At 50.7% G+C, this 24,301-nt stretch overlaps 1 protein-coding gene across 12 annotated transcripts in view; it reads left to right on the top strand.

Annotated features, from left to right (window-relative positions):
- Window positions 1–133: 133 nt before the first annotated feature.
- Window positions 134–24,301, top strand: part of EPB41 (erythrocyte membrane protein band 4.1) — a 203,040-nt gene continuing 178,872 nt past the window's right edge. For 2 of the 12 annotated variants that reach the window (XM_073903067.1, XM_073903065.1), the window contains exon 1: window positions 4,058–4,329. In XM_073903067.1, the coding sequence (XP_073759168.1) occupies window positions 4,103–4,329 (227 nt within the window). In that variant the 5' untranslated portion in view covers window positions 4,058–4,102. Of the gene's footprint in view, window positions 285–329; window positions 593–3,788; window positions 4,029–4,057; window positions 4,330–18,989; window positions 19,189–24,301 lie in introns of those variants that run through there. The other 10 variants (XM_073903076.1, XM_025856028.2, XM_073903069.1 and 7 more) reach the window with 9 other exon arrangements.

Raw genomic sequence — 24,301 nt, 5'->3', positions numbered from 1 at the left:
GCTCGTCCGCGTCAGACCGCACCTGCAGCCCCAACCCTTTCCCGGTTGCGACGCTCGCACTTCTCGGCACCGTCTCTTCACCGCCCCGCCGATTGGCAGTTGCCTGCGCCAATCAGGAGGTCTGCCGGGTCGGGGGCGGGGCCTCACTCCCGAGTTGCCCTGTCAGTGCAGGTGGAGGCCCCCGGCGGGGCAAAGTGGCAGGAACCTCTTAAAGGGCGAGAGCGGCGGAGAGCGAGAACGCGGCCCGGCCCGGCCCGGCCAGGTCCCCGCCCCGTCCGGCCCAGGTGAGCCTGGACTGTCCAGGGGCGATCCCGGGTCCCCGGGAGGGACGGGGTGAGGGACAGATGGACCCACCCCCAAGGGCCCGTGCCGTCCCGGTAGGGGCGAGGCCACGGTCTAAGGGTCAGGGGAGGAGGGCTCTCGGGGTCCCGGCCCCAGAACTGGGGTCCACAGGGGCCTGGACGTCTCGAAGTTTAGGGTGCGGGGAGGGGCGCGGGCGAGAGGAGAGGGGTCCGGGAGCTCGGTCCGGGGCTGGACGCCTGCGGTTGGCGGTCCCGCGCGGTCCCGGCCTGCCTGGGGCGGGGGGTCCCGGGTAAGGTCTCCGCGGGCGGGTCTCTGCAGAGTGCTGCGGCCCCAGGTACCCCCCCCCCACCCCAGCCCCGCCCTGTCCGGCCCGCTTGCTCCTGCCCGGCCCGCCGCAGCGCTGGCCGGAGCGGGAGGGCGGGCGGCGCTCAGCGGGAGGGGGGCCCCCCGGGCCTAGAACCCCGCTCCTGGCCCCGGCCCTTACGTAACTGACTTTGAGTTTCCGGACTGAGGGACCTGTGAGCTGGGGTGCCAGCTGTGCCAGCCAGGATGGCCCTCCTGTCGCCGCCCCGGCCCCGCACGCTCCCTTCCAGGCTTGGTCTCGGGGACTTTCCTCGGTCTCTGGTCTCCCCAGGCTCTCTGTCGCTCTCAGGTTCCTGCTTGCTCTCATCCCCCCCGATTCCCCGTGTCCCTCATCTCTCCTCTCTCTGCTGTCCTGTCCCTATCCCCAGTCTTACCCCGCGAGTTTCTCGTCTTAACGTACACTTTCCGGCAGACCCCACCTCTTTTGGGTAGAGCTAGAGTTCTCCCCTCCAGCAAATTGGAGGTGGGGACTTGCAGACAGACCCCAGCCCAAGCTTGCCCCAGAAGCGGGGAGGGTAGGACTGTTCCTGTAGGGTTGGTGGTGGTGGTTGGGGGGTGGGGGTATTTCAAGGCCCACAGCTTCCCTGGGGTGGGAGTGGCTGAATGTGACCCCTCACGTTCACGGACTAGGGCTGAAGGCAGCCCCTTCCCTGCTTCTGGAGCCCTTTTCTCCCGAAGGAGGCGGCAATGCCTGGCCAGGCCTGGTGCTCAGGGCAGCTGGGAGTCCCTGTGAGAGCTGCCTGGTGTCAGGTCTGGGTCAGATCCTCAGCTACTGAAGGGGAGAGGGAGGGCCAGAGCACTGGCACAGAGCCCCTGAGGTTTCAGCAAGCTCCCTACCTTCACCCCAGTTACAGGCCTGGGCAGGAGGCTGGGAGTGGGGAGGGTCAACAGGAGGGGGTCAGAGGACTTTTGCCTGGGGGTAGGGGAAGCGTGGAGATAGAGGTGACAGACTGTCAGGTCTGAGGAGCATGTACTGGGGTCACCCCCTGCCTTCAGTGAGGCAGACACCTCAGAAATAACTCCTGGACCCTGCTGCTGCTGGGTGTGTGTAAACAAGCTGTTATATAGCAGCCATGAGGTGGGAAAGATTAATTCTGACTGGGATTGTGGCAGGAGAGACTTTGCAGAGAAGGGTGGAAGGTTTGGGAAGAAGGGGATCCAGAAGCTTTAGGGAGCAGAGAGGTGGGAGGAAAGGGGACATCAGGTGCCCTGCAGGCTTTGCATGCAGCAGAACTGGGTTTAAATCTTGGCCCTGCCACTTTGCTGTGTGACCTTGCATGAGTCACTTCCCCTCTCTGAGTCCCAGGTTCTTCCTTAGTCAATAATCCAGACCTCACAGGCATTAGCACAATCAAATGAGGTAATAAGTGTGCAGTGACCAGAATGACACCTGGTCCCGGAGTAGGCCAGTGAGGGTGTTTTAAGAAGGGAACGGAGTGAGGAGGCCCTGAGGTTTCCTCTGTATATTAGGAGTCAGGCCGGGCCTGCCAGGTCCCAGCAATGTGTGAGGCAGCTGGAGCATCTGCATGAGGGGGTGATGCTCAGTGAGGTAAAGAGGTGCCACACCCATCTGTCTCCGGATCAACCCATCCCTGCATGGCCTAGACTAGGCTGGCCTCCCTCCTGTAGGTTGCAGGTGCCAAAAGAAGCTCCCAGGGCTCCCAGGCTGCTGCACCTGCTAGACTGGTGGGGGTGGGTGGGGTTCCTGGTAGGGCAGGGCCGGCACCCCCTCTGCAGAGTGGACCCTGGCCAGGAGCCTGGCTGGCTGTGCTGGGCAGGAATATCCCAGCCTGGCTGGGAAGATGCTGACGCTGTATAGGCTCTGGAGGCCCAGAGCTCTGCTGCCTGGGGTTGTGCCCAGCTGATGGGACCCAACTGCAGGGTGAGACAGAGGCCAGGGTGGCAGTGAGGAAGAGAGATGCAAGGAGACATCTCTGGAGGGGGAGCCTGAGCAGAGCTTCTCTGTAGAGCCAAAGAGGAACTGCATGGGTTTGTCCCTAAGCCCTGCCCAAGTACCACCTATAGGTCTGCTAGCCACAGAGCTAAACAGGATACCCACAAAGGGCTCCCCATAAAGAGCAGAGGGAGCAACCTGTAGGTCAGGGCCCTACTGGGGTTTCCCCAGAGGGCCAGCCCCTCCTGGCGTCTGCCCAGGTAAAAGAGCTGGTCATTGAAAGGCGACCTTGGCCCACATTTGGACCTCAGTTTCTCCATCTATAAAACACGGTTTTTAGTATAGTTGAGTGCAGACATTCCTTGGCCCATGGGTTTGTGGCTGAAGTTGGTAATGGGGTAAAAGGTGAGAGGGGGAGGGGCAGGGTAGCCATGGCTGAGCTTGTGGAAGAAGAGTTTGGGTCAGGAACAGCTCGGATCCTGGGCTGACCATTTGATAAGTATTTCAGATGAAAGGACTGGCATTGGAGAGGTTCAGAGTCTTGTCTGGGGCTGTGCAGCTCGTATTACAGACACCAGGGGAAAAAAAAACCAAGGGAAGGCCAGGAGAACAAAATCCAGGCAGATGCCTGTTGGAATCCTGGCTCCACCACTTAACTAGGCTTGGAGCTATGAAGGGACACACCCAAGCGCATGCAGAGAAGAGTCCCTTCACCTCACTGTCCTCATCTGTAAAATGGGAATAGTAAGAATTTTGCCTTTGTCCACTTCCTGGGTCACTGTGAAGGTCAAAGGAGATGAGATATTTGTAGCATTGGGTGAGAGTGCTATTTATTTTTCAGTCCAAAGTTGCAATTCTGGGTGCATGTTTTGGGGAGAGGGCATTTCTGACCTCCCCTCTGCTGAGAGGCTGTACCCGGGGACCTGCTGGAGAACAGCCCTAAAAATAGCACCACCGCTTACCAACTGGTTACCACGTGCCAGGCACCGGGCCCAGAGCTTCACTTCTATTGTCTCTTTTAATCCCTACCTTGTCAGGTAGGTGGTGGCCTGACCCACACTAGGTCCCTCCAAAACCCAGGCCTATAGCTCCCTGTAATGACAGTAGCTACCAGTTATGAACAGTTTACTGTGTGCCAAGCATTGTGCAAAATGTTTTCTACATATTAACTCACTTAATCCTCACAACAACCCTGGAGGTGGGCACTAATGCTATCCCCATTTTACAGATGACTCATTGAGGCACAGAGAAGTTAAGAAGATGGGCCCCATGTCACAAAGCTAGTGAGCGAGAGCCAGGGTTTGAACCCAGGTTCGTAAGCTTCCTCGTTGAGGCACTCATCACCGTTGTAACTCATTCAGGAGTCACACGCCTTCCCCCTCCCTGCACTGTATATTCCATGCGTGCAGAGGCCACGTCTGTCTTCTTCAGACTGTATCCCCAGTACCCTGCACACGGTGGGTGCTCAGTGAGTATTTGTCTACAGGGATCCCGCTGCCTCCCGTGGGCTGGGGCTGGGAGGAGCTCTGGGTATGCTATCAGATGATCAGATTGCCCACTAAGGGGGTGTCTGCCCTAGCAGAGCCCCGGGGGCAGCAGCTGGGCAGGATGTTCCCCTGGCCCAGGATGAAGAGGGGCCCCAAAGAGTGTCTTGCTTGTGTCTCACTGCTGTTCTTTGTTTCCGTGTGCCCCTGCGGTCATGGTGATGGCTCCCCGGCTTCTCCCGGCTTCTCCCCGACGGGCTGCACGACCCCACCGGCTGCTGCTGGGTGAGTCCTGGTTTGCCTAAAGACTACCTCTCGGGCTTGATTCTAACGTGTGTCCTGCAGCGCTGAGGCCACTGGGAGGTGTCCAGGAGCCTAGCGGTGGGGCAGGGGGAGGGGGACTGAGGGAGGGCATTCTGTGACGTTTGGATCCTACCACAACCAGCTGACTTCTCTCCAGATACTTAGCACACTGGGTGGTGATTTTTTTTTTTTTTAACGAATTTATTTATTTATTTGACAGAGAGAGACACAGCGAGAGAGGGAACACAAGCAGGGGGAGTGGGAGAGGGAGAAGCAGGCTCCCCGAGGAGCAGGGAGCCCGATGCCAGGCTGGATCCAAGGCAGACGCTTAAAGACTGAGCCACCCAGGCGCCCCGCGGGTGGTGATTTTTGAGACATGTGACCCAATGCAAAGGTGTTTGGGGCCAGACATGGTCAGGAATCTGCATTCTGCCCCTTGTAGCGGGGGGGCTCTTCACAGGTCCGTTTCGCATCAGTAAATTGGGAATCTTGACAGCTACCTGACATGGCATGTTTGTTCTTTTCTTCATGTAAGCCCCAGGAGGGCAGGGATTTTTGTGTATCTGTTCACTGCCGTTTAGTAGCTACTCAATGAATATTTCCGAATGAATGAGGATATTTATTCATTCCCTGTCACTATGCCCCATCACCGTGCTTTGTGTTGGATTAAATGGATCATTGATAGAAAGTGACCACCATCAGAGGGCTCAGTGGACAGGAGTTCTCTCTTAGCTCCCTAGACTGGGGGGTTCCTTAGGGTGAGGGCTCTGTTTTTGTTTTTTATTTATTTGTTATTTTTTTAAAGATTTTATTTATTTATTTGACAGAGAGATAGAGAGCACAAGCAGGCAGAGAGGCAGGCAGAGGGAGAGGGAGAAGCAGGCTCCCCGCCGAGCAGGGAGCCCGATGCGGGGCTCGATCCCAGGACCCCGGGATCATGACCTGAGCCGAAGGCAGCCGCTTAACCGACTGAGCCACCCAGGCGCCCCTGTTGTTTTTTTTTTTTTTTTAAGATTTTATTTATTTGACAGAGAGAGACACAGCCAGAGAGGGAACACCAGCAGGGGGAGTGGGAGAGGGAGAAGCAGGCTTCTCGCTGCAGGGAGCCCAATGCCTGACTCGATCCCAGGATCCTGGGACCATGACCTGAGCTGGAGGCCAACGCTTAACGACTGAGCCACCCAGGTGCCCAAGGGTGAGGGCTCTGTTAAGCGAGCTCTGGGTGCTCTGAACTGAGGGTGGGGCCAAGTACCACACCCATCAATCAGCACAGAGAGGGCCTGAGCAACTAGACTCGGGGGAGGGAGCAACGGAGCCTCTAGGTTTCCCCAGGAGAGAGGGGCAGGCTGGGGAGGTCTGGGGCTGAAGGTGGGAGGGGTTAAGAGGGTCTCTGCCTCCCAGTCTGCCACTTTCCTCCCTGTGTGACCTTGGACAAGTCACTGACTTCTTTGTCTTGGAGACCTCATCTGCAACATGCATATCATAACACCTCCCCCACATGGGTGTGGGAAGGAGCCAGTGAGAAGTGCCCAGCACAGGGCCCTGCTTGGTAATTGTTGGTTTCCTCCCAGTGCTGAGCTCGTTCTGGGAGGGGGCCAAGTCAAGTATCCCTCTTTTTTGCTCCTTTCACCTATTTTAACTTCCCACCCAGTTGGGACTACAGTCCAGGAGTCAGGAGCCCCAGACTCTCCAGCAGCCTGGCCAGGGCCCTGGCCGAAGGGCTGGGCTCTACCCAGTGTGGATGCAGCTCAGTAGAGGTCCCAGTCTTTTGCTGCAGGACTTGATTCAGTAGCCTACCTTCTCCGGGCCTCCATTGCCTCACCTCCAGCATAGGGTTACTAAAGGACACTTCCCTTGAAGAATTATTTAATGAGCAAATGGGTGGATCAGGCATTATAATCACTATTACTTTTGGGTCTGGCTGAGGAGGCTCCAGGGGAGGGCCCTGGAGAATCCCATCCCCTCTTGGCGTCAGGATCCGGGGAGTCTGTAGTCATCGTATGTATTATCGTCATCAGATGTTTCTCATATGCTGGGTGGGTTGTTACATGCTATTTCAGATGCATTATCTCATCTAGTCCTCCAGGCAATCCAGGCATTATGGTCCCCACTTTATGGGTGTGGGAACTGGTACTGAGTAAATCAAGTGAGTTACCCAGAGTCACATAGTTATTTCGGGGTAGACCTGGAGTTCAGACCCAAGTCTGCTCACCCCAAGGCCCTAATTCTTAGCGTAAAACTCTCTTACCTTCCCCTAGGGGGCAGAGACTGTGCCCGAGTCTGCTCTACCTTCAGTGCTCAGCAAAGGGCTGGTGAGGGCTACAGGACTGTTTCCTGAACACACACACACACACACACACACACACACACACACACACACACACACCCCATACCCCCACTCAGGCCGGTGCTCTAAGAGTCTCACAGAGAGGGTCAACAGGAGGCAGGAGAAGGCCTGATAGCATACTGGTGGAGAGGCAGACCTGGCTTAGAATTCCCTATCTATTGCTTACTAGTTGTGTGATCTTGGGCAAGACATTTAACCTCTTGGAGTCTTAGCTTCCTTATCTATAAAAGAGGAATAATAAAAGAACCTATGTACCTCCTAGAGTTCTTATGAGGATTAAATAATGCAATGAGGTACAAGGTGAGTACCCGATGATAGCGTTGATAGTAATTATTGTTATTATTATAGTTTTGAGTGTTATTTTAGGATTACAAAGATAGCCCTCTTGGGACAGTGGAGACTGGGTCTGGGAGGGGCCTGCTGGGGACAGGTAGGTAGCAAGCTAGTCTGACAGGTTCTGAAAGACACCAGTAGGGTTAAGGGATGGAGGAGGCCTCTTGGAAGTAAGCATGTACCTCCCTTTCCTAGCCATTTGCTTTCCCTCATACCCCTCCGTGCCAGGCCCTGTGCTGGGCATGGGGCACCGAGATGAATCTGTGAGGTCTCTGCCTCCCCAGCCTGCCCCAGCTCAGAGTCTAGCTTGGGGGAAGGACCCAGAACTACCACCTCCACCTCTGATCGATGCACTGAAATGTGAACTGTGACTATCTCCTCAGGCAAAGATCAGGAGAAAGGGCATTCCTAGTGGAAGGAACTGTTTTGCCAGGGTACAAACATGACCTGCACTTGGAATGCAGCTAGAGAGACAGGCTTAGGAGAGCTAGGGGGACTTGTCCCAGAGCCAGTGGGGGGCCATTAGATATGAAACAGGGGAACGACATGGTCAGGCTTATATTTTGGGAGGATTGCCTGATATGGACAACAAATGGGAGGGGAGAGGCAGGGGCAACTCCGCAGGTGAGGGGCGCTGAGATGCAGCCTGGGACCGAGCCATGAGATGGGGAGCAGTGGGTGCATGTGAGGTCTGTTTAGGACCCGAGCCAGCAGGATGTGATCATGGACTGCGGCGGGCAGGCAGGAGAGGCAAGAGGTGAGAGTGAGCTCTTAGGGTCTGTGGGGTGACGGGGCCTGCTGGAGTCTCTGGCTGAGGCACATGTCCAGGAGGAGGAGCCAGACCTGGATTGGGGGATGAAGCCGCTTGTCTGTTTTCGCCACCTTCTGCCCCAGCTCCCCCAGGCAGCAGTAATGTCTGAGCTGGACACTCGGGCAAGACCTCAGTCCATTGAGGCCCATGCCCCCGACTCCTGCCTTGGGGGTCACTTCTGGTGACCCTGGCTGGTCCGGCTGGGATGAGAGAGCTCTTTGGGGGTGGGGGCCAGGCAGGGGCCATGTGGTGCAGAGAAGGCCTGGCTTCTAGCTCAACCAGTGTCACTGAATGCGTGACTTCTGGAAGTCACTCCCTCTCTCTTGCCCTCAAGAAAACCTGTTTTGCCTGCCTCACAGATTCAGTGATAAAATGCAATGTCTAGAGACAACAAATATTTATTGAGCACTGACTTCGTGCTGGGTTCTGCGGGGGGTTCCTGCCATGAGCCCAGCTTCTGCGTGGGCCCAGCTGAGTAGGTGGTTAACTCTTTCTAGGCATCGGGTATCTGAGCTGGGATTTGAAGGGCACATAAGAGCTCTCTAGGCGGGCAGTGGAGGGAACAACTTTGTAAGCATGGGGAACAGCATGTGTGAAGGCTTAAATCCACATAATGTGCTCAGGGCACGTCCGTATGTAACGTCGTTTGGTGTGGCTGGAACAGAAAAGGGTGAGGTGATGCCGTGATGGGAGAGGAGGCGGGGCAGGAGAGCGGGGCCCAGATCATGCAGGGCTTTGGGACGGTCACTTTGGAGGTGATCATGCTCAGAACTGCCTGCTCTTCTGGGACTGCTAGGGCCCTTTCCACCCTACTCCCCCCATCTCCCCATCTCTCCCAACCCCAGTCAGTCCCAGTGGCTGCCTCCTCACTGGGGAGTCAACCACCTGGGCTCCCTGCCGGCTCTGCCGCTGATGAGCTGTGTTTCCGGCCCTTGTCACCTGCCCTGTCTGCACCACTTTTCACTTCAGTAAAATGGGGACAGCTGGCCCTCCTCATGGGGAGGGGCGGTCGCTTCAGTGAGATAGTCCTCGCCGGTGGCCTTGCACAGTGTCTCCATGTAATGGACAACCACAAAAAGGCGCTCCAGTTCAGTCCTCAGTATTTGGATTCCTCAATCTCTTTGGTCCCACCCGCTTGTTTCCCCTGCCTCTCCTGGCAGCCGCTCTGGCCAACAAAGGGAGGAAAGGATTAAGAAACAAGCCCAAATCTCCAGAGGGGTCCTGGCTGACTGCCCAGCTCGCCCCCATCTGCCCCTTGCCCCCCTTGGCCTCAGGCCCAAGGACTCTCAGTCTTGAGACCTGGGCTCCCCCCAACTCCCCACCCCAGGGGCCCCTTCCTGGCTGGAGGCCAAAGCCAGCAGCAGCCTTGAAACAGGGACAAATATTTTGAAAATCTGTGGCTTTATTTTTTTTTCCCCTGGAAGCTGATAACCAGGCCCTTTTTTTCTGGGTGACGGGGAGAAGAGTAAGTGTGGTGTCCCGTATCTGTGGGAGGCCCTAAAGTCTGGGCAGACCTGGACCTGAGCCTCCTGGAGTTTACAGTAGAGGCTGCTGACCAAGTCCTTGTTGGTACAGATGCAGGAACCCCAAATCCGAGTGGGTGGCTGATGGTGCAGGGTCACGCAGCAGGGACCCAGTTCTTGAGACCCTTTTTGTGCTACCCTATGAATGGGTGTGATGTGGGGACCTTGGCTGTCACTTCACTTTTCTGAGCCTCGGTGTCCTCTGCTGTAAAATGGGGCTGATTTTACTGTGAGGATTGGCAATGACGTAGATAAAGCTCTTAGTCCAGTGCTGAGCACTATGAGGCTTCAGTGGTCGGTCCGTAGTGTTAATACTATTATAAATGCCGCCTCTAAGAACCTTCTTCCTGCGTCTTCCCAGTCTAGGGCCTTGATACAGTTTCTTGTTGAACAATTGACACCCAGTGAATCGGTTTCAAAGCCAGAGGCTCAGCATCTTTTACCCTCCTCCCCCGCTCCCCCTCTTCTGGTTGGCTGGAACACTCTAGCCTCACCCTCGGCCTGGTTTTGGCCCCTGCCCCCAGCCCATCCTGCCCTCCTGGCACCTAGCCTGCATCATCTCCCTTCCAGGAGCCACATGAGGACAGAGTTTCCTTCTGCCCTGCCTCTGGTTAATGCCACTGCAAGCACTTTGGGAAAGCAGAGTCGGAAGGGTCTTGCCTTACCCAGGCCTAGGCTGAGGGGGCTGAGGTGGAGGGTGAGCTCCCTGGAACTGTCCTCCGGGAGCTGGGGCGACAGGAAGACTTCTGCGGAGGTGGGGAAATGGGTAGGCAAAGAAGAAGAAACCTGGTCCACAGCCCCCATGTGGTGGAATAGAAGGGCTGCTAGACTGGGGGCTGGCGGGCCACACCCCTCCCCCAGCTCTTCACCTGCCCTGGCCGAGCCTCCGTTTGCTGGTTTATAAAAAGAAGGCAATGGATTGATGTCAGAGGTTTCTACTAATATTATAGGATTAAAAGAAGGGATTTGGGAGCCGACAGACCTCAGTTTAAATCCCAGCTTCACCACTTACCAACTGTGGGACCTCTAGGGAGTTCTACCTCCGAGAGCGTTCGTTTTCTCACTAATAACGTGGGAAAAATATTAGCACCTTCTCTTAAGATTACCTAAGGGGGGCTTTTGGGGCTAAATTAGGAAATCCAGGTAAATACTCAGTCCACAGCTGGCACATTGGAATTTACTGTTGTTGTTATTCTACGGTTAGTAGAGACAAGAAGGCCGGTCTGCAAACAGTTCACTGAGAGGGCAGGGCTTGAGAAATTCATTTGTTCGTTCATTCATTCATTTACTCACTCAACAGATACTTAGGATTTGCATGGGGAGGACACAGAGAAGAGAAGCAGGGAGGCGCCAGCAGGCTGGGGTCAAATAGACCTGCCCATTCTAGCTGTGTGATGTGGATCAGTTACTTCTCTTCTTTGGGTCTCACTCCCTTATCTGGGAAATGGTGAGATGGTGAACGTAATCTTTGCCTCCAGAGTTGTCATAAGGCTTAAGAGAGTTCAGGTACACAGTGGGTGATCAGTCTGTGTATGATTCCTTTCCTCTCCCAGCTCTGTTAATGACTGGGCCTATGATCTCAGGCAAGTCCTTAAATACACTGGGCACACTTCCACCCCAGGGCCCTTGCACTTGCTGTTCACTCAACTTGGAACTCTCTACCCCCAAATACTTTCATGACTTGCTCTCTCATGTCCTTAACTTTTTTTGTTTGTTTGTTTGAATGTCACCTGCTCAGTAAGGCCCTTCCTATCTTATTTAAAATGGTAAGACCCTTTCCTGCCACAACACGAACATTCCCTGTCTTCCCTCCAGGCCTATTTTTTTTCTCTCCATAGCACTTATCATTCTTTGACATACTGTATTTTAGTGAACATTTGTTTATTGTTTGTCTCCCCCCCCCAGTGGAATGGTAAGCTCAGTGGTAACAGTGATTTTTGTCTGTCTTGTTCAGTGTTATATCCCCTGGATCTAGAAGAGTGTTTGGCTCATAGTAGGTGCTAAATAAATATTTGTGGAGTGAATTAATGAATAAATGAAGCCTCTTCTCTCTGGGTCTGGCACTATGCTATGCAGATAAATAATTCTCAATAAGTAATTGTATGAGTGGCCATCACCCTCTCCATTTGCCAGATAATACTTTGGCTGGGTCAACACTAAAGCCCTTTTGCTTCTGACATTTTCTGCCAGGGCATCAGTTTCAGCTGGAGTGCCCAAATCTTTTGTTCCTGAGCCTGAGCTATGCAGAATTTCTAGTTGGGGCTGTTTGGCTGTTGGGCCCACAATGGTTATTATGTCATTATTGGTAATTAGCACGTAGGCCCAGAGGATTGAGCTTTTTGTTTTTCAGCAGAAATCACAGCAAAGAGCTGTGCCAGCCGGGGAAGCCCAGGCCTCATGCAGCTTCCTCTGTAACTACCCCCTTCCCAGCCAGGGGTGCATGGCTTAGGCAGACCAAGAGAGAGGTGTCCAAAGCTCTGGGCACATGGGTAGCCAGTTCACCGCTGTCTTCCCTAGGTAGTACCCTGCAAAGTTTCTCCTCCACACCCTCAGCTCTCTCTGCCTGGTATAAAGGGGGGGGGTGGTTCCCCAATTTCCCTGAGGGAGCTAGGTATAAGGTTTCTAAATATCCAGTGGACAGGGGCATTTTCTGATGCTCAGGATTCAGTATTATGGGTGAGGGAAGTAACCCTGGGTTTAAGACTCAGGGGCCTGGGTTTAATTCCCTGCTTAGCTGCTTGGTTGTTGGGTCACCAGAGACAACTCACTATCTCTTGCAAGGCCTCACCTTCTCATCTGTCAGAGATAGAGACACCTACCTGGCCTCACTGGAAAGAGCAGGATAGTGTAGTGGGCAAAGGATAGGGTTCTGGAGTCAGACGAACTTGGCTTCCCAACTATGCCCCTCCCTAGCTACATGACACTGGGCAACCTGCCTCATCTCTCTGACTTCAGTTCCAAAGCTATAAGATGGTGTTAAAATATTACCCACTCCACAGGGTTGTTGTGAAAATTAAATAAGAGAAGGCAGGTAAGGTACCGAGGCACCTAGCAAGTACACTGTACATCTTTTTTTTTTTTTTTAAGATTTTATTTATTTATTTGACAGAGAGAGACACAGAGAGAGAGCGAACACAAGCAGGGGGAGTGGGAGAGGGAGAAGCAGGCTTCCCGCTGAGCAGGGAGACTGATGCGGGGCTCGATCCCAGGATCCTGGGACCACGACCTGAGCCGAAGGCAGACGCTTAACGACTGAGCCACCCAGGTGCCCCTACACTGTACATCTTTGCTGGTATTAGTACAATGACCATTGTGGAAATGCAGGCAATCTGTAAATCGTAAGAAGAGTGCTAGCAATAAAGCCAGGCAGATGTGGATTTGAATCCAGTCTTGGACACTTATTAGCTGGGTGATCGTGGATAAGTGTTTCGCTTCCTCATCTGTAAAATGGGAATTCTAGTCATGTCTTCCTCAAGGGACTATTGTGAAGGTTCACTGACGTACTGTATATAAAAAGTACTTGGTACACAGTGTTTGGCACATGTTTTCTGCATATTATAGACAAGGAAGAGAAGAGAAGGGACTTTCGTAGACTCAACTTAGCATCTCAGTGGTGGAACTCTGATTTGAACCCAGATCTGCCTGCCTCAACAGCCCACATTCCTTTTACCTCTTCTTGCCATCACCCATTTATGGGATGATGGTAATGGTGACTGTTCTTATTGTTCAGGACTCATCTCGTTCATTCTGCGACCCCCAGTGCCTGTAGGAAGGAGGTGCTCAGGCCTGCCTGCTTCCCTGTGGCTCCTCCTCTGCCCTCTCCTCGGTGAGGGTTGGGCCGGGCTGACTTCACCCGTTTTAGAAGGGGCTCAGCTAGCTGGTGGCACTGAGTCTCTCCCCTTGTTTCTTGGGAAACCCTCTAGACCTAGAGGATACCTGGCCCTGGGAAGAGAGAATTAATGGGTTAAGCTTGAGGGAGCCGGAGGCTTTGCTGGATCAGGGTCATTAGGCTCACTCCAGCTGGCAAGAGGAGGAGCTTGGGGAGGGTCACCGGAGGTCTCCGTGGCCGGAGGGTCACCGTGGTCCCTCCTTGAACGTCCCAGGGCTGTAGTCAGAAGCAGCCACAACACCCTTTCCCTGGGGTCTCGGGACAGAGGTTGGGGTTGCTCATTCATAACATTTCCAAACTGCTTTTCTGAGAGTGATATGGAAGCAGCAGAGGACAGTGGTATCAGACAGACCTGGTTTAAGCTGTGCGATGTTGGGCAAATCACCTCACATTTCTGGGCTGTGGTTTTTCAACTGCAGTTGAGGGTAATGTTACTTTGCAGGATCGCTATGAGGCTTAAGGCAATGAATGCATATAAAGTACTTAGTAGGTGCCCTGCACTCAGTAAATACCTAATAAATGCAGTTGTCATTATTCTTATTAATAAGTTATCTCTAAGGGCCCTTCCAGCTCAGACATTCCTAGGTTTTTATGGCTGTAGAATTTAGCTTGGCCTGCAGCTTTGGAAGGGAAATGTAGGTGGGCTGAGAAGAAGGTGGGGAACAGAATCCTGTAGTAGGGGTCAGAAGACCTGTGCTCAAGTCTGGGCTCTGCTCCTCTCTGCTGTGGGACTTTGGACAAGTCCCTTCCGGTGCTGCACCCACTTCCCAATCTGTTTAAAAGTTAGCAGCTTGGGCTTGATGATCTCTAAGGGCCTAGCCAATTCTAACATTTTGTGAATTGAGAAGCCTAGAGGAGTGTCTTAGCTACTGTCTACTGGGTCCTCTTACACTTTCAACTTCCTTCCCTTCTGCCCCTTGTTTCTTGGAGTGTCTTCACAGCAGAAAGGACATAACTCGCCAACTCCAATGTATGTATGTCCAGTCACATTTTTTGTTCTTACTGTGCTTTAGGACCAAGCTTAATGCAATTTTTGCAAGCAAAGTGCATCGTGTCATAGAGGTCAAAGCATGCTCTGTGTTTTCTTTCTTTTTTTTTTTTTTTTAAAGATTTTATTTATTTATTTGACAGAGAGAGAGAGAGAGAGAGAGAGACAGCAAGAGAGGGAACACAAGCAGGGGGAGTGGGAGAGGGAGAAGCAGGCTTCCCGCCTGAGCAGGGAGCCCGATGCGGGGCTCGATCCCAGGACCCTGGGATCATGACCTGAACGGAAGGCAGAGGCTTAACGACTGAGCCACCCAGGCGCCCCGCTCTGTGTTTCCAAATACAAAAGACAAGGTATTGTATAAAATTACTGCACATGCTGATTTCTTTGGCCTTTATCTCAAAAATGACCAGAACAGGCAGCCTTGTATGCAATAAGTAAAAAAAAAAAATGCCTGCAGTCCATGCATCCTAAAAAAAATAATCATATGTATGCTTAGAGAAAACGATGTTTGTGGAGTAAAAGAGATAAAGATGGGCAATAAACCTAAATGTTGGACATCTGGGTTAACTAAATTATGGTATATCCACTTGAGGGCACTGTTAAAAATGGTGATGCAAATGTCACAGTATATTATTAGGTGGAAAAACCCAGTCCCAAAACAGTATGATTTAAGTTTGAAAAAAGCATTAGGTTGAACTATACACAGTGGCTGCTGCTTGACCATTTTTAACTTATACAATCAGCAATTTCTTATGACTTAATTTAATATACAGAAAAAGTATTCATGTAAGAGAAGGTACTAGAAGGGAAGTCCCCCACCAAAATATTGATGGTAGTTATTTCTGGTTGATGATTTTATGGTGATATAATTTTTTTCTTCTTATTTAACTATATTTTCTTCCTTCCTTTTTTTCTTTTTTTTAAAATAAAGATTTCATTTTTAAGCAATCTCTACACCCAACCTGGGGCTCCAACTCACAACCCTGAGACCAAGAGTCACACGCTCCACTGACTGTGTGGAGCCCCTTATTTAACTATATTTTCTATGAATAATTCAAGTACTACAACTAAAAATAATTGCCTAGAAAGACATACCACTGTATGAACAGCAATTTTCCTTATCATAGCCTGTTAATCATTTGCATTTAAAAGGTCTAAAATGACTGCAATTTTATGACCATGGGCAGGATGGAAAGACAACTCTACTTCATGTACTTTTGTTACGAGGATTGGTTTTTATTCACTACTGACTGTTCAGAACACTTTGTTGGCAGGCCCAGCTTTTCTAAACCCTCTTCATCTCTTGCCACCCTGCACCACAGACAAATGTTTTCCATGAGTCCTGTCACTGGGGCGTAAGGCCAGCTGTGTCCCTAATCCGCCCACGTCCCAGATTTGGGAATGGTTCAGACTCCCAACTGTTCCCCCACTCTACCCCCACTCTCTCCCGACCTCATCTCTTCCAGGTCATCGGAGGCCCCAGCTACCATCCCTGGCCTTCCCCACTGTCCACCACCTAATTTCACCCTCTTCTGTGTAGCTGGTGTTTGAGCTCAGTTTGCAATGGGAAAGGATTAGGACCCTTTCAAGCCATCTTTTTTCTTCCTTTTTTTTTTTTTTTTTTTCTTAGTGCCCTTGACTGCTCCAGGGGCTGACAGGCAGCTAGCAGGGCCTGTATTCCCTAGGAAGGAACAGGAGGGGTGGTGGAGGAGGCAGTGGTGGGCTCAGCTGGCAGGCGGGTTAGAGATGGCCCCTAAAGACCCCAACCTGGGGCTTGGAGTATGGCACAACCGCCACCCAGATGTGAGCATGAAGCAGGCAGGCAGGGAGCTGAGTTTCTGTCTGGAAAATCAGCCTCAGGGATGGTGCTTGGGACCTTTACCCTTGGGACCCAGGGGCTGCCTCTGTAGGGTGAACTGGAACTGGATGTCTGGTTTGCAGAGGCCTCTTCTTGAGAGGGCAGCTGGGCACATGACTACGGGTAGTTTGGGTAGTTTCTCTGCCTTCAGACTGGGCATTACTTATCCCCCCACTCCCTACTGTGTGGTGGGCCCAGCTACACTCAGGGGTTGAGCACTTCGCCTAATAGGTGATGGTATATAACCTAATTAATAACAAAACCAGTCATGTATGCATAATACTTTAGAGTTTACAAAGCCCTTTCATCTCCAGGCTAAGAACTGAAAGTGAAGACTGGAATTCAGGTCTTGTGATTCTAAAGCCTATGCCAACAGTTTTTGGTGTGGTGTTGCAGAGCACTCTGAACATGAGTGGTTTATACCTGCCTTAGTCTAGCTATTTTTTTCTTAGCCTGAGACCCCTACTTTTTTTCGGGGTGATGATTGCTAAGTACTACATACTCCATTCATCCAAACAAGCCTTTTTAAATATGATGTGTCATTGGCTAGCACTTCATAGCATAGAGACTAGTGGTTTTTATGAATCTGAATTTGCTGGATAACATAGTGGTCATGCCGAGCCATCTGGTGATTGATTTTCAGGATTTATCATTCATGGTACCAGATTTCCAGGTCTGATATGGAGGAAGCCTCTTAGGCACAGACATGGTAGGGTAGAGTTCCCTGAATCAAAAGTATGGCTTAGGGGCGCCTGGGTGGCTCAGTCGGTTAAGCGGCTGCCTTCGGCTCAGGTCATGATCCCAGGGTCCTGGGATCGAGCCCCATGTCCGGCTCCCTGCTCAGCAGAGAGCCTGCTTCTCCCTCTCCCTCTGCCTGCCACTCTGCCTACTTGTGCTCTCTATCTCTCTGTCAAATAAATAAATAAAATCTTTAAAAAAAAAAAAAAAGTATGGCTTAACCTGAGAACCTGAGGCCGGGGACCAGAATATTCAAGAATAGGTGCTTCACCTCAAGTACACAGAATGACCCTAGCCAAGTCACCTGACCTTACTAGGCTTCAGCTTCCTATCTATAAAACGGGGATAATTTTGTTCACTTGTTCAACAAATATTTATTGAGTATGCACTGTTCTGGAAGATCAATAAGAGGGGCAAAATCCCTCTCCTCTTGTCATTTAGTGGATCTAAACTGCAAAAATGTATTGAGAGGAGCAACAAATAATTAAATATATAGAAAGTCAGGTAGAAGTAAGGACTATGAAGCAAATTAGGGCAAGGTGAAAATAAAATCTTAAAATAAAAGGCAGAGGGTGGTGCCTGTCTGGCTCAGTTGGTAGAGCATGTGACTCTTGTTCTTGGGGTTGTGAGATCGAGCCCCATGTTGGGTGTACAGATTACTTAAAAATAAAATCTTAAAAAAAAAAAAGGGCAAGGGTATGTGGGTGGAGGCTGTTTTAGATAGGGTAGTCAGGTAGTCCTCAAGTGGTTCACTTAGGATGTTTCAAACAGATAATTCATGCAATGTGCTCAGCTCAGTGCTGACAACAATTGAGAGCTTAACAAACATATTATTATGTTAGTCTGCTCCACACCTCAGTCCATATTTTAGTCTCCGAATAGCAGTAATAATGAACACTTACGTAGATCTTACTATGAGCTAGGTACTGTTCTAAGCCCTTTACATATTTTAACTGATTTAATTCTTACAATAACTCTTATGAGGTAGAACTATCATTATCCCCTTTTATGGGGTTAGAAACAGACACAGAGAAGTCCAAACAGTGAGGGAGGGCTGGAGGCTGGGAACTGAACCCAGGTGTCTGTTTCTAGAGGCTGAGCTGCAGATGGGAGGGGGCTGTGATCAGATACCAGGAGACGGTGAAGTTTGCATAGGCAGCTTCTGATGTCAGATGGCCTGGCTTCTTATCCTGGCAGGTCAGAGGTCTAAGCCTCTCTGCCTCAGTGTCTTCATCCCTAGAATGGGAATACCAGAACCTATCTTACCTTATGGGGACCTTGTTTAAAACATGAGCCTTCATTCTGTTCTGGGGGGTCCCAGCCTTTTCAGAGTGTAGCCTGGCAGGGAGTGTGAAGGGTCAAGGGGCCTCTGAAACTTCGGAAAGGAAATAAAGGCACATCAGGCTAACTGTCAGAGCAACCTTAAGTTCAGCTGGAGCGCAGACCTCGGAAGCTAGGTCTTTATGATTTTGAGGGTGCCAACGTGGAATTAGGAGACCCTTAAATGCAAAAGACAGGTGAAATCTTGGCGTGGCCACAACATTCAGCTTCCGTGTTGGGCCTTACACAGCTGCCAGGAGAGGTAAGGCCTCCACGAATGTCAAGGTGTGAATGGCGCCTAGACACCATCAAGTTAGTAGACGGGGAAACTGAGGCCCAGAGAAGCTCAGTGACTTACCCAAGATCATGAGGTGCATTAGTGGGCAGTCAGCCTTGGGCTTTCCTTGAGGCTTTCAAATCTCTGCCTCTTACTTGGGCCTCCTCCTGGCGGAAAGGGCCTCACCTCGGTCCCGGCCACTAGCTGCCTCATTCCCCACGTGGGTGCTGCAGGGGCCAGGAACCACCCGGACTCCCAGGGCGAGTTCGATGCGCTTGCGCACACGCGGCCAGCCCCTTGCCTTTTTCCCTCTTTTTCCTTCCCCTCCCGGGCCCTTACCCGCCTAGGGGAGGGGGGAAACTAGAGGAGCCCAGAACTTGTCCTCAGCCAATGGGCTGACGGGCCGCGGGCCCGGCCCCCTCCTCCCTCAGGCGCCGTCCAATAGAAATTTACTACAATGTTGTGGCGAACGGAGGGGGAGGGGCGCGCGCGGGCTGGCTGGCTGCGGGCCAGGCGGCCTCGCCTCACAGAGGGAAGGCGGGAGGGCGCGCGCCGGGAGCGACTGCTCGCTCGCTCACTCGCTCGCTCGCTCCCTCCCTCCGCCGGTGGGTTAGTCAGTCAGTCAGTCAGTCCGCCAGCAGCCGGCGGGCCCGCGAGCCGCAGAGGGCCCGAGTCTCGGCGCCGGCGCCTTCTCCTGCCATTGTTCGTCGGGCGGCTGCAGCGGCGGGCTCGGGAGCCCGGGCCCCGGGGACCACCGGTGAGGCGAGGCGGCTGCGGCGCGCGAGCGGGGTTGGGCGGGGGGGGGGGGGGGGGGGAGCTGTCCCCGAGGGGACGGTCCTGGCGGCCGCGGCGGCGCCGCAGCCTCTTTGTCTGCAGCCCCCCGCAGGCCCCGGGCCGGGGGCGCGGGCTCCGGGGCCTTCGCGCGCCGGAGGCTGAGGGGCTGCAGCCGGGACGCGGCTGGCCTGAGCGGAAGGAGGCGGGGGCTGCGCCGAGGGAGCGTTGCAAAGTTGGGCTTGGGGTCTATTTTTGACGAGGTCTGCCAATCACTGTCCACCGGCAGGAGCCTTGGAAGAAAACCAAAAGGAGGAGGATTGCGGGTTCCGGGCGGCGAAGGTGTTGGGTGCAGCCGCAGAGCAGTTTCTTCGTGACGAGGTGGCTGGGCTGTCTGGAGAAGTCTGGCACGATCTGAGGGCTGGAGGGGGCCCTGGAAGGACTGTGAGGCCTTCCCGCCGGAGACACCCGCCCCACTGAAAGAATTCCCCCGACCCCGAGGGCTCTGGCGCGCTCCCCTTAGTCCTCGCGGTTCCCAGTGACCAAAGGGTTAAATCTATTCTCTCAGCATCGTGACCTCCTTTTTCAGTTCCTGCATCTGTCGGCTTGGAAGTATTTCCTCCTGCTTGCTGGGCTGCTTCTACCTGTGGGGGGGGGGCGCTGGATGTAGGCTCGCCCTGCGAGAGGCGCCACCCGGCGATTGTTCCGGGTGGGGGCTTGCCAGACCAGGTCCATCCGCCCCAGGAACGCGCGTTCTCTGGAGAGAAAGTGATCTCACGTGCAACAAATTGCTGACGGATTGGTTTCTGGCCACATGATAGCCACTGTCATCCTGTTTTTTCTCTAACTGTGCCCTACCATGAATGCTAGTCTGTGGGGACTTGCCTTTTTTTGGCACGTACTGCTGATTAGGAGATAGGTGTTTTGTTTTGTTTTAAGAGGTGCCGAGCCCCCCCCTTTTTTTAGTAGTCTGGGTGATTTCACAGCTGCTGTTTTGTTCTTTCTGTTTTAAGGGGAAAATTGCAAGAAATGGTTATGTCTTGTGTCTTAGACATTATTATAGTGGATTTACACTGTACATGCTGTTGCTCACTACTGTTTTCTGTATTCTCAGTCCTGGCAAAGATTTTAGTTGGTTTACGCTTTTATTTTTATTTTTTAAAAGATTTTATTTACTTATTAGAGAGAGAGAGAGAGTGCGCACAAGCAGGGGGAGAGTAGGCAGAGGGAGAAGCAGGCTCCCCGCCGAGCAAGGAGCCCTATGTGGGGCTGGATCATCCCAGGACCCTGGGATCATGACCTGAGCCGAAGGCAGACGCTTAACCAACTGAGCCACCCAGGCGTCCCTGGTTTATGCTTTTAATCAAGGAGTTGATATACATATCTCCCTTACTTTTCGTGGAAACTTGATGTACTCTTCATTTCCCTTTTCTGTAAGTTGGAAACATCATAAGTTCTTTGCCAGTTGTATAATTTTTGGTTTTGTGAATAGTTTCTTGGGACGTTATTAATATAATCCATGTAGAGTAAGTAGCAGGATATCAGGCACACAGTCAGCACTCAGTAAATGACATAAAAAATGGTTATAACTGAACATCAGATTGCCTTGGAATCAAGATGCTAATTCACAGTGCTTTCTACAAGAAGGTTATAATTAAGGTAAACACAGGAGTTCTTCATTTGTCTGGGGGATCCTGAAGTAGGGTATTTTTTGCCACTGTTAAAAGTGAACTCACTGGCAAACCCAAGCACAGTGTGCTAACGTTCTGATTTCTCTTTCTTCTAGTAACAAAACCACACTTTTTTCCCTTATGTAATTGAATTCAGGCTTGTAAATAAATGTTTTTAATTTTAGGCCTCACCAAATTTCTCCCAACATTTATACTCGTGTTTTATACCAAATATATATTAAATATCTTATAGATCTGTCCCCAATCTACCTTTCTACCTTTATTCTCCTTATTACTTGTATTTTTCAACCAAGAAGAACTGTTCAGTAATAAATCGTGCTTTCCCATCCGTGTGTCTTTGGCTATGCAGTTCCATATATGTTCTGCCTGCCTGTTTTCAGGTCTTTTACCTTAAAAATGCTCCATATATTAGTAATTTGAAGTGTGGTAAAAGTTCCATGTGTGGAAGGAACTTGATGGAATTTTTTGTTTTGTTTTGAATTTTCTTAAGAGATTCATTTGTATGGCCAGCTAGTTCAGTTTTCTTTAGCTGGTGTTTATTAAAAGGATTTAGGTCCTAAGTGTCCCATCAATATGTGTAGCCCTTAGTAGTAGATGATGGCCGATGGTGCATTAAGAAAGCTACTTAGGGCTTCCATTCTACTCAGAGCTAAGAGCTCTCTACCAGTCGATGAGTTTAAGTTTAATGCTTGGAAACTCTGGCTGTCAGCAAATAGGCTAAGCTAATAGAAATAGACTAAGCTAGGGGTGTCTGGGTGGCTCAGTCGGTTAAGCGTCTGCCTTTGGCTTGGGTAGTGATCTCAGGGTCCTGGACTGGAGCCCTGCATCAGGCTCCCGCTCAGCGGGGAGCCTACTTCTCCCTCTCCCTCTGCAGCTCCCTCTGCTTGTTTTCTCGCACGCTCTCTCTCTCTCTCAAATAAATAAATAAATAAATAAGAAATAGACTAAGCTAACAGACCCATCTTTTAGGTCAGTCTCTCCTTGCTTTATGTATCTCTTCTCTTGGTGGTCTAGGGTCAACATTTCCTTAATGTTTGTTAAACACTCAAATCATATTTGTTTTCAAGTAGTAGATATGTTGAACAAACCTGTTTTAAACTAGGCTTATCCTCAATATAAAATATAAAATAACAATATAATAATTTATATATTAGCAAAGTAATGCACAAATTTTCCTCTTTGCATATTTAAAAGTGCTTTTATCTTATCTTGTTTCTTTTTTCCTTATGAAACACTTCTAAGTTGGGACGCCTGGGTGGCTCAGTCGGTTAAGCGTCTGCCTTTGGCTCAGGTCATGATCCCAGGGTCCTGGGATCAAGTCCCACATTGGGCTCCTTGCTCAGTGGGAAGCCTGCTTCTCCCTCTGCCTGCCGCTCCCCCTGCTTGTGTGCTCCTGTGTGCGCGCTCTCTCTCTTTTAAGCTAATATCTAAATTAACACATGATTTTTTTTTTTGAAGATTTTATTTCTTTATTTTAAAGAGAGAGAGCAGGGGCAGAGGGAGAGGGTGAGGGAGAATTTTTAGCCGACTCTGCGCTGAGTGTAGAGCCCCACTCTGGTCCTTGATCTCACAACCCTGACATCGTGACCTGATCTGAAATCAGGAGTCTGACACTTAGCCAACTGAGCCACCCAGGGACCCCTAAATTAACAAATGATTTTAAATGATTCCTGTCTCCTCTGAAAAAAAATGGTCATGGCATTTGTTAAGGTATGACCTATATATTTTTTCCTGTTATTTTTTTTTTTTTTTGTCAGGTTTGTGCCCTACATTTAGAGTTCACCAGTGTGATGTTTTCTTGTGTGCAGCTTGAGTTTAACATTTTTGGAAATTACAGAGCTAGACTTCCATCTCATTCTTCAGTTTTTATGGTTTTAATTTTAAACAAATTCATATTATGGGAGATGGTGTGCTTACAGTGTTATTTGGTTTCCTTCCTACTTTTGCTAAGAAAGCTTCAGAGTTAAGTCTGTTAGAAGTGTTGGCTAAAAGTCACAGGATTCTTGGGGCGCCTGGGTGGCTTGGATGGTTAAGTGTTTGCCTTTGGCTCAGGTCATGATCCCGGGGTCCTGGGATTGAGCCCCACGTCAGGTCCTGGCTCAGTGGGGAGCCTGCTTCTCCCTCTCCCTCTGCCTCTCCCCCTGCTCATGCTCTCTCTCTCTCTGTGTCTCAAATGAATAAATAAAAATCTTTAAAAGAAATTAAAGTCACAGGATTCTTGAATTCTCTGCAGGTATTTTGATATGCACATCCATAGATTGTGATTTTAAAATATATGGTCCATAATTTGTGATGTGAGTGATAGGGCTTGCATATATTGTTTTCTGAATGTCCAAATCCAGTTTAATATTGGTGATCTGATTTTATAACTTTAGTATCTCAATGGCCATGGGGAGGGGGGTGCTGAATTTGGTTCTGAAATCAAGAGGAGCACGTGTTTAGACCACAGTCTGTTTCCCTGTTATCGAAGGAGCTGGCCAGCTCAAGTACTGTCAGTATATTTTTCCAAGAGTCTTATCAAATTCGTGATTGGTCACATGGCACGTTCAGATGCAGATTCATCCCTGCCTCTAAAGAACTTGTTTTTTTCCTCTATTGCTTGAGAATGGAATCACCTTATTTTATTTGTGAGCTAAGCAATAATAATTTTAAGAACTTTTTTCTCATGAACAACTTTAGTTTTTTCTCAAACACCCCAATGATGAAACTTAAAACTTTTTTTTAAATTTTATTATGTTATGTTAGTCACCATACAATATATCATTAGTTTTTGATGTGGTGATCCACGATCCATTGTTTTCGTATAACACCCAGTGCTCCATGCAGTACGTGCCCTCCTTCATACCCATCACCGGGCTAACCAGTCCCCTCTTCCCCCTCCCCTCTAAAACCCTGTTTGTTTCTCAGAGTCCATTGTCTCTCATGGTTCATCTCCCTCCAATTCCGCCCCCCTCATTCTTCCCTTCCTTCTCCTAGTGTCCTCCATGCTATTCCTTATGTTCCACAAATAAGTGAAACCATATGATAATTGACTTTCTCTGCTTGACTTATTTCACTTAGCATAATCTCCTCCAGTCCCATCCATGTTGATGTAAAAGTTGGGTATTCATCCCTTCTGATGGCTGAGTAATATTCCATTGTATATATGGACCACATCTTTATCCATTCATCTGTTGAAGGGCATCTCGGCTCTTTCCACAGTTTGGATATTGCGAACACTGCTGCTATGAACATTGGGGTGCATATGGCCCTTCTTTTCACTACATCTGTGTCTTTGGGGTAAATACCCAGGAGTGCAATTGCTGGGTCACAAGGTAGCTCTATTTTTAAATTTTTGAGGAACCTCCACACTGTTTTCCAAAGTGGCTGTACCAACTTGCATTCCCACCAACAGTGTAAGAGGGTTCC

This window comes from Callorhinus ursinus, unplaced genomic scaffold, assembly GCF_003265705.2.
Source record: "Callorhinus ursinus isolate GAN/ISIS: 27379988/994484 unplaced genomic scaffold, GSC_fseal_2.0 scaffold18, whole genome shotgun sequence".
NCBI lineage: Eukaryota > Metazoa > Chordata > Mammalia > Carnivora > Otariidae > Callorhinus > Callorhinus ursinus.
Note: the sequence above shows the minus strand (reverse complement) of the source record. Positions and strands in the feature narration are given on the sequence as shown.